Genomic DNA, 10,025 nt, shown 5'->3' with positions numbered 1-10,025 from the left:
CAAAGCGAGGCAGGAGGCGATGGAGGAGGCGGGGTGGTCTGTGAGGGTCCGCTCCTGCGCAGCTGCGGCGGCGGAGCCAATCGCCGCGCGCAGCCCGTCCTCGCGCGACGGTACAGTCGTACAGTCGTGACGTCGGCGGTTGCCATGGAGAGGCCCGCTAGCTGGGGACCGCGAGCTGGCGCCAGGGGCGGCGGGGTCAGAGCGTGGCTTTGAAGCCGCTTCCGCTACCACCATGAGCGGCCGAAGTAGGGGTAGAAAGTCCTCCCGCGCCAAAAGCCGGGGCAAAGGCCGCGGCAAAGCCCGAGTCCGCGCTGCTCCTGACGACGCCCCCCACGACCCGGACCCGCCACAGTGCCAGAGGCTCGGGGAGGAAACCCAGGCGGCACAGGTGCAGGCTGGCGCGGGTTGGGGTGGCCTGGAAACCGCTGCGCCCGCGCCGTCCCGTCGGCCCGGGGAGGACGCTGCCTGCCGGCTCCCCCTGGACTGTGGCCTCGCGCTCCGGGCCCGAGCTGTGGGGGATCGCGGGCAGGCCGCGACCAGGCCCAGCCCGGGGAAGGCCACATCCCTCTCGGAGCGTCTAGCAACAGACACTGTCTTCGTGGGGACTGTGGGAACCGTGGGAAGGCCGAAAAATGGCCCCCGCGTTGGAAATCGGCGTGGCCCCGCCGGGAAGAAGGCCCCAGAGATCTGTAGCACAGCGGGGAGGGGGCCTCAGGCCATAGCTGGCGGGAAGCCGAAGAAAGGGGCCACAGGGGAGAGTGTCTCCGTCCCTGTGGTAGAGGAAAAGGTGGAGAAGGATGCAGGGTCAGGGCCCCTGGCGACAGATGGCAGCATGGATACGCTGGAGACGGTCCAGCTGAAGCTGGAGACCATGAACGCCCAGGCAGACAGGGCCTACCTTCGGCTCTCGCGGAAGTTTGGGCAGTTGCGACTGCATCACTTAGAGCGCAGGAACCTCCTCATCCAGAATATCCCGGGTTTCTGGGGGCAAGCTTTTCAGAACCACCCCCAGCTATCATCCTTTCTGAACAACCAAGATAAAGAGGTTCTCAGCTACTTGAACAGCTTGGAGGTGGAAGAGCTTGGCCTCGCCAGATTGGGCTACAAAATCAAGTTCTACTTTGGGCGCAACCCCTATTTCCAAAATAAGGTGCTCATCAAGGAATATGGGTGTGGTCCTTCGGGTCAGGTGGTGTCTCGTTCTACTCCAATCCAGTGGCTCCCAGGGCATGATCTTCAGTCGTTAAGCCAGGGGAACCCCGACAACAGCCGTAGCTTCTTTGGGTGGTTTTCAAACCACAGCTCCATTGAGTCTGACAAGATTGTGGAGATAATCAACGAAGAACTGTGGCCCAATCCCCTGCAGTACTACCTTATGAGTGAAGGGGCCCGTGCAGAGAAAGGAAAGGAGGGCAGGCAAGGTCCAGCAAGGCAGCCAGTGGAGACCCCTGAGCCTGGGGCAAACAAGTCCAACTGATCCTGCACTAGTCTCCCTACTACCTCCTGTTGGACCTGTGCCCAGCTAACCACACGTGTTTGGTTATCTGCCTTCTCTTCATGTTGGCCTCTGTGCACTGTATTCCCTTTGGACTTCAGTTACAAGAATATGGTATTTATGATCATGTTCTTTTGCCTCCTCGTGGCCTTCTTGCTTTTTCACATTAGTGTTACATGTTAAATGATCTCACCCCTACTGTTTATGTTAAGCACACATGCTTCAAGTGTGTGCTGCCTTTGTCTACATTGCCTGGACCGTGTTTTTGGCTCTGGCCTTTCCCAGCTGTCTTTAACATGGACACTCATGAGTCATCCTCCAAGAGGACCAGTGCATCCTCAAGCTCTGCTACTTCAGGGCCAGTGACTTGCTGAGCTTTGTGTTCATGCTGGCCATGCATGCCATCTATGGCCAGTTTTTCTGTTGCCACTGCAGAATGGAGCTAGCGCACATGGTATTGGCCATCAGCCAAAACTAATTGTTCCAAAGCCCTGGGGTCACCGGCCTAGTTGCCACCACCTACTGGATCTCTGACTTTGGCTAGGGGCCTCAGCTGCCCTGCTGGATGTGCAGAATAGCACTTGACTGCTGGGCATGGATGAGGTTGAGAGTGAGAAGCAGTATGCCATGTGTTCTGTACCATCCTGTGTCTCTTCCTGCCTCTGGGCCCTTCTACTATTGAACATTCGTCAAGGTCTATACCATGCTCCGTCACTATCAGGCCACTGAGACTTGTCTAGGTTGCTATTGGCCCTAGTTGGCTTCCTGGTCAACGAGGACCTCAAGAACTGCCTGTGGACCCAGGCCCCCTGCCAGTGCATGAGACACACACCTACCCTCCCCAGCCTTCCAGGAACCCTGCCACCTGCCAGACTGATGGGCGGGTGTGTGAACGTGTGCTCACTGTCATCGTGCTGTGGCTGCAGGTGAGGGTGGGGACTGGACCCACATACAACCTAGGTACCTTTGTCAACTCCACTTATCCCTTCTTAGCACAGGACCAGAGTGCTATAGTGGGGTTGCTGGGGAAGAGGTATTTCTGACCTGTGGGCCTGTGTCTACTTCCTCTCACACCTCTGTACCTTACTTGCCCTTCCTTCACTCCCTCTCTTCCTTCTTTCCTCTCTTCCTTTCCTGTCCTTTCTTCTTCCTCCACTTCTCCCTTCCTTTTTTGTTTCAGTATTACCACAGCTCAGAAAGAGAAAGCAACTGAGAAACCAGGGTTTTCTGCATACAGCTAGTGAGACAGCTGGGACTTGTGCACACTCACACACCATGCTGACAGCGGGTAGAGGAGGCCAGAAGGCTAAGTGGGTCTGTGGTCAGCTGTGGTCAGACCTTGGTTCCAACTCCTGGGTTCACTCTATAATTCTCAATTGAAAATTCTTTTCATGGCTACACATGTGTTAGAATTATAAGCCCTAAGGCAGCAGTGTTGTGGACTAGTGTTTACTCCTGTTCCAACTTTCGTGTGTGTGTGTGCCCCTTAAGACCCAGTTACCTCATATTGTTTCCTCCTCTGTGGTAGCCTCTGGCCATCTGGCCCTCATTCCCCAGCTTTCTACGCTCAGCAGTCCTTTGCTCTCTTTACTTTTCTACCTTCAAATACCCTTAGGAATAGGCTTCCATCCTGGGGCATGGGGACAGGGTGGTCAGAATCTGTTCTGGATCTCCAGGGCTCATTTCCAGTGAGTATAAAAGCTGAGCCAGACCCTCTTTCTCCTTTGCATCCCTGAAGGTTGAGGGGTAGGACTGTAACACTTGCCCTCCCCCTAATCTCCCTTTCCTTATGGGAGACCTTGTTCTGAGTTCCCCAAGGGCTGGGGAGGCCTTGACTCAAATTTGTAGAGAGGGTGTGCCAGGCAGGGAACTTGGAGCAAAAACACAGAGCAGGAATGGGCCTGGTGTGGAAGGGGCCTGGAGATGCAGGTAGCAATGGTTTGAGAAGCCTCAGGGAGACTATGCCTGTCTCTCAGTGAGGGCAGGGACGGGGAGGGACCTTCCCCAGAGTGAGGAAGGGAGAATTAAAGGGGTCATGGGCCAATACAGTACCTAGGTGAGGGTTTGCCCACGGTTTTATCCAATCATTAGCTCATCATTAGTGGATTTTATAAATCAGAGAAACAAATCCAAAACAGAATAATGTTACTTTGGATGCTTTCTCTTTTGTTCTAGGTGTGGCCTTGCGTATGTGGAAGATTGATGCTGTATGCTGCTTATTTTGCCATAAGTAAAATCTTACCACTTCCCCCATTTTTGCCTAATGGGAAAATGTAGCTGCACAGGTCTGCTTTTTTCTTTTCTTTCTTTCTTTCTTTCTTCTTTTTTTTTTTTTTAACTTTTTGCTCTTTATTATGGACATTTTCAGACAAGCACAGAAATGGAGAGGATGGTACCTGGCCCCTGTGTACCCGTCACCTAGCTACATCAATTATGATCAACCTGGTATCTTCCTGTCCCCACCTGTATTTGATGGAAAATCCGACACTGTGCCAATTCAACTTTGACTACTTTGGGAGATCAGGACTCTCTTTTGGTGGTGATAGTGGTGGGGGGCACTATCATGATCCCATCAGGTCTGCTTTTTGCTTTGAATGTTAACAAATCAAGTTCCAGAAATGGGCCTTAGAAGTGAAAGTCTTCAGGATAAACAGGGAGTCTCAAAAAGAGATGAAAAGATGCTCCCTTTCCCCTGTATCCACAAAAGGAGAGAGAGAGAGAGACTGTTCTGTTGTAAATCTTACAGACTGATACAATAAGGTGCTTACTTGGGACCCTTCACCAGAATATCAGTTTTTTTTGCTTGTGAAAGATGGAGCCTTGTGTGACTGTTAGAAATATCAGCTTGTCCTGGTCTCATAATATAACTGGTCTTGGAAGTATAATTTGGAAATTGTTTCTGTGTTCTGTGAAAATTGCTCCCCAAAGCAAAGTTGGTTGTCTTACTTGGTAATTTGACACCCTGGTAATAATGCAATTATTCCTTTGTTCCTAAACAGTATAAATAGTTGTAAGCTCACATGCATGATGGAAAAATAAAAGCCTGTATCTCTGTTATATTTTTTATTTTAACAAAAGAATTGGAAGGTGAAGGTGAGGCTAGGTAGTTGAGGGGATGTATACATTGGCCTCGAAGAGTGCTTCCTAGGTCTCAGGCCCTGGTGTGACTAGCTCCGTAACAATGATTCTCATGCCCTTAGCAGAGACTGAGATTCTGTGGTTGGTTCTGGGAGGAAGCCAGGTAGTTCTTGTTTCTAATGAGTTTTCCAGGTGATTTTAGTGGAAATCCGGTGTTTCTCAAATTTTAGAGTACATCTGAATTGTATGAGGAATCCTGTTAAAACTATGAATTCTGATTCAGTAGTCCAGGGTGGAACCTGAGATTCTGCATTTCTAACAAAATTCCAGGTGATGCCATTGCTGGTGGTTTGTGAACTGTACTTTGAGTAGCAAAGAGGAGATGTTTAAGAACCATTCAGACTAGGGGCGCCTGGGTGGCTCAGTTGGTTAAGCGACTGCCTTTGGCTCAGGTCATGATCCTGGAGTCCCGGGATCGAGTCCCGCATCGGGCTCCCTGCTCTGCAGGGAGTCTGCTTCTCCCTCTGACCCTCCTCCCTCTCATGCTCTCTGTCTCTCATTCTCTCTGTCTCAAATAAATAAATAAATAAAATCTTTAAAAAAAAAAAGAACCATTCAGACTAGAGTAACAGTGCTCAGCCTTGGTTGCACATTAGAATTACCTGGGAAACTTAAATATACTGTCAGAGCTCTGCACAATTGCCGACTAAATCAGAATGTGGGAAGGGGTTGGTCCAGGTATAGGTGTGTTAGAAACATCCCCGGTGATTCTGTTGTCTAGCCAGGGCTGAGAACTAGGGTCTCTGATGCTGTTCATTACACATCTATAAGAAGGTTAATTCTACACATCAAGAGAAGCAGCAGCAGACAACAAAAGGCCACGAAAAGCTGCCCAGCACAAAATAGTTGGAAAAAATTAGAAGTGGGTTGTTAAATGACAAAAAAATAAAATTGGTTTATATGATAAAGGGCACGAATCAATAAATGTGCAGTGTTCAGAGCATAGTAGGTGTTCAAATATTAAATGAATGAATGAGTTTAAAACACAGTTTATAGTCAAATGCCTTAGGGCTAGCCTGGTAATTAAATTTGCAAAGTAGGCCAGATTTGTTTCACAAGGATATGTGTATTCGTTTGTTAGGGCTGTTGTAATGAAGAACCCCCGACAGGGTGGCCTAAACAACAGAAATTGACTTGCTCCATTTTGGAGGCTAGATGTGTCAGATCAAGGTGTGGGCAGGGTTGGTTTCCTCTGAAGGCCTCTCTCCGGGCTTGTAGGTGGTCCTCCTTTTCTCTCTGTCTTTACACGGCCTTCCCTCTGTGCGAGCTTGGGAGCTGTGAACAGAGGTGGAGATTGTGTGTAGCTGTTCTGCAGGGCTAGATTGTTTACCTGGGGGCAGTGCAGGCCTAATGTGGCTGCATCTTCAAAGGGCAATGGGAGGAATCAGGATTTTTATGCAGAATCTCCCAATTTTGAATGCTTTCAACTAAAAAAACAAAAAAATTTAAACACTCAGAGCCTTGCTATTAATGATATGTGGAGTGCAAAAGGGTATGGAGAGCAGCCTCTATTTGATGCTCAAGCATCTGCTTGGGATTCATGCAGAGTCCTCTGGGGTTATGCATTGAGAGGGGCTCTCTGCCCAATTTAGCTCACACACTTGCTTCTTCAGAGGTACGAAGCCTTCACTCCCCAGGCCCCCCTTTCATGCCCCTCTCTTGGTTGTTTGGAGATCCTGTCTGATCTGGGATTCACTACCTCCCCATGGGCTTATTCATTCATTGCCTCCTGTATGTGCCAGTCTCAGTTGTAGACATCAGAAATATAGCTATGAACAAATAGAACTTTGAATTCTGCCCCCCCTTCTAGGTTTCAACCTCTTAGATTTTGCCTGGGATTGTCAATCTCTTTCTTTTTTCCCTTTTCCTGCATAGGGCTGCCGAGTGCTTTAGATCCATATGGGAGGTAAAGGAAGCCTCTTTTTACCCTCTGACCTCTAGGTCAGAATTCACAGGGCAATTAGGTTTTTAATAACCTGCAAAGTGAGGGCTTCTTGGAGTAATTCTTGTTAGGCTAAATCCTTTGCCCTTTTCTCAACTTTGAGCTTTATTACAAAAGGCCTTCTTTTGGCTTCTAAACTTGTTACTGGCAGGGCTTTTTTGGAGTATGAGGGGTTTGATTATGCCCTGGGTGAGGGAGGAGACAAAACTAGTCTTACTACTCATAGCTTATTGAAAATTTTTATCAACTTCGGACTGTCTCTCCTTAACACTTTGGGCTTCCTGCCTCTGGTCTACTCCACCGATTTGCGACAAGGCAGAGAGGCGCACCGCTCCGGGTTGGCCTCACCTAGGGAGGAAACTTTGCCCTCATTTGTCCCTTTGAAAATTGTGGAAACTCCTTCTGCGCTCCCACCCCTTGAGATCTGGGCCTTGGTGAGCCACTGTTACTGATGGGTGGGCCATATCCCTCAGAGTTGGGGCAGCAAAAGAAAGCCGAGAACCCAGGCTATTCAGTCTATGGTTTTTATCTCTCTTTGTCCTTAAGCATCTTCACTTCTGCTTTTGGGATCTTCTCCAGCCGTATTTCACCATTCAGGATCTCAACTCATTTCTGCTGATTCATTTTCACCTGAAACTCTGACTTGGTGCTTCTGGACCCCAGATCTGCCTTCTCTGGTCAGGTGTTCGATTTCATGCTCTCCGAGGCTCCAACCTTAAATTCCTTCCTCCTCTCCCTGCCTCCTGTCAGCCTGGTTCTCAGCTGAGGTTTGACAAATACAAGACAAAATAGCCCCCATCTGTGTGGCACTGGATGGTTCACAAAGCACAGTCATATTATATCAGTTGTAACAACTATCTGAAAAGACGGCTCAAAGAGGTTAAATGACTTGACCAAAACCACAGAGGTAGTAGTAAGCAGTAGAGCCAGAACTCAAACTCAGGTCTGCCAATTACAAACTCCATCCATACTCGTGATGGTAAACATGAGGCCCAAGCAGATAGATACCTGGTACTATGAACCTAGGCACTTCTTTCCACAGAACCTGTAATTAAGCCTTCATGTAGTGCATCAGAACCTCAGCACAGCACTCTGGTTAGTCACAGCCAGGCAGAGTTGGCATGTGAGTGTGAACCTTCCTGGCCATCCCAAACTCCAGCCTGCCAGCAGAGCTCAGTGAGGAGCAGGGCTGGCTAGGGCTGAGGCTTCCTTTAACTGCTTTGTTCCAAGGTTAGGATCGGCTCAAAATTTCAGTACCTGAAGATGAATGATTTGAAAAAAGGAGGTAATCTTTCTTCTGTAACAAGAAGTCTGGTGATGGGAAGTTACAGGCTTGCTTCAATGGCTCCATGATGTTCGGGCTCTGGTTCACACCTGTGCTTCCTCTTTTGGCTTTCCCCACATCATTCCCCAGCTGCACTTAAAGGTGGGCAGGAAGGAGGGGAGAGGGAGAGCTTCTCACATGTCTCTGTCTTTATCAAGGAAGAAAATCTTTGCCAGTAGTCCCTGCTAGATCTCAGGAGACCTGAGTCAGGTTCCATGGGCCAGAAATGGGTCACACTCTCATACTCTATTTCAGGGAATCATGGCGCTGCCATCAAGGAATAAGGAGAGCTCAAGTGGTTAGGACGGATGGGAGATGTTAGTCACTTGTAGGCTCATCCTTTCTGGAGCAATGTGGCTATGCCGCTGACAAGCACATCACATAATAGTTGGAAGCACCATGCATGTGCACTGCCCCTGCCCCAGCTCCCCTGGGCACCTCTTCTGACAAGAAAGCTCTACCAGTGCTTGGCGTGCTGTGTCTCATCCTCCATTACATAAGTGCTCTTCCCGCTAGGCAATGCGTTTTTGGTTTTCCTGTTTCCCATAGCACCTCACCCAGGGTTCACTCAACATTTGATGCATGCGGTCAGTAAATGCTACTTGGACAAATGCAGTAAGTCAATAATCTTTCTAAAATGTAAATTTGATCATGTCAATCACCTGTTCAAAACCTTCAGGAGTAAGGTCCAAAATCCTAAGAAGCTCATAATAGGCCTTCCATTATCTGACCCTACATATTTTTTACTTCAAACTTTTTTATTATGAATAATTTCAACATACATAAAAGTTGACAAAGCACAATGGTTACCCGTATATCTACTATTTAAGTTCGATGATTTTTAACTTCGTGCCATATTTGTCTCTCTCTGTATATATATGTTTTGCTGAACAATTTGAAAATAAGTTGGTTGACCCTTCACCCCTAAATACTCAGCATGCATCTAATAAAAAAGGATTTTCTCCTGTGTAAACGTCAGACCATTATCACACTGCAGAACAGAATTCCTAAATACCCTCTAGTATACAGTCCATATTTAGATTTCTCCATTGTTACCAAGATTATCTTACAGTATTAGTTTTAAAATCAAGATTGAAAAATGTTCAGCCATTCATCTGGTGATCTCTTCAATTTTCTTAAAACAAAAATAATCCCCTCACTTTTGTCCCCCCCCCACCCCCCCACCATGACATTGACTTTCTGAAGGAGTTAGGCCACTTGTCTTTTAGGATGTCCCAAATTCCGGATTTGTCTGATTGCATCTTCCTGGTGTCAGTTAACTTTTTCCTCTGTCTCCTGTATGTCTTGTAAACTGAGGATGCAGATGGAATGCCTTTGGCAAGAGTACATAGACAAGGCAGATCCTTCACAGTGCGTCACTTCTGAAGGCAAAGTGACAGCTGGTCCCACTGTCGTGCTGTTCGTTTGCTCTCTTGGTTAAGATGGCGATCACCATATTTCCCTCTTCCAATTAGCAGGAAATCTCTGAAATTACTGTAAGGATACTGTTCCCTTAAACTTTCATCCCAAGGTTTTAGCAGCCATCGATGACATTTGCCCAAACCTGTTACTTCACTGTGGGTTACAAAATAGTGACCTTCTAATCTTGGCATTTCCTTTACATATGTTATCTGGTATTTTCCTGTAAGGAAGAGTTTACTCTCAGCATCTAGCAATGAACTATACTTCCTTCTGAAGGGCAGTGTAAATGCTTCATTTATTCCTTTTATTATCTATTTTCGGAATCAGAAGTTGGTGTAATAATTGCTTCTAATGGTTTCAAATAAGGGCATGTTTTTCTTTTCTCTTTACGATCACCGTGGACTTGTGGGGTTTTATTTATTTAACGTTTTATGACCAATTATAGTCATTTTCTCTTTTGGCTACTCAACTGACTTGCATTTTGCTACTAACTTTTACCAGACTCCTCTTGTCCTTGTCCCTGGTTTTCTCCCATTGCCCCCTGTGCTGTGCTGCAGCCAGTATGAATCAGTGTGAATCAGTTCCGGGTCTCTGGATGCCCACTGTGCTCTTTCACACCCTGAATGTTTGTACAAGCAGTTTGTGTAGGAAGAAAGCCCTTGCAGCCCTTCTCAGGTACGGCTCAGATATTCTCGTACCAGGCC

General features: G+C 47.7%; 2 protein-coding genes across 4 annotated transcripts in view; one reads left to right on the top strand and one right to left on the bottom strand.

Annotated features, from left to right (window-relative positions):
• The window catches only part of LAPTM4B (lysosomal protein transmembrane 4 beta), a 459,101-nt gene that overhangs the window by 340,071 nt on the left and 109,005 nt on the right, over positions 1 to 10,025 (bottom strand). The gene's annotated exons all lie outside the window — the stretch shown is intronic.
• On the top strand, positions 34 to 10,019 carry TSPYL5 (TSPY like 5). Of its 3 annotated transcripts, none has more exons than XM_081816289.1 (3): positions 34 to 2,421; positions 3,671 to 3,780; positions 8,155 to 10,019. In XM_081816289.1, exon 1 carries the CDS (start codon positions 233 to 235, stop codon positions 1,475 to 1,477), a length of 1,245 nt encoding a protein of 414 aa, XP_081672415.1. In that variant the 5' UTR covers positions 34 to 232; the 3' UTR covers positions 1,478 to 2,421; positions 3,671 to 3,780; positions 8,155 to 10,019. The 3 variants fall into 3 exon arrangements, with proteins under 3 accessions (XP_081672415.1, XP_030873455.1, XP_006746872.1); XM_031017595.2 differs by lacking the exon at positions 8,155 to 10,019 and adding an exon at positions 3,864 to 4,552; XM_006746809.3 differs by lacking the exon at positions 8,155 to 10,019 and having other exon boundaries at positions 3,671 to 4,552.

This window comes from Leptonychotes weddellii, chromosome 4, assembly GCF_054177405.1.
Source record: "Leptonychotes weddellii isolate Sample4059 chromosome 4, ASM5417740v2, whole genome shotgun sequence".
In the NCBI taxonomy this organism is placed as follows: domain Eukaryota; kingdom Metazoa; phylum Chordata; class Mammalia; order Carnivora; family Phocidae; genus Leptonychotes; species Leptonychotes weddellii.
Note: the sequence above shows the minus strand (reverse complement) of the source record. Positions and strands in the feature narration are given on the sequence as shown.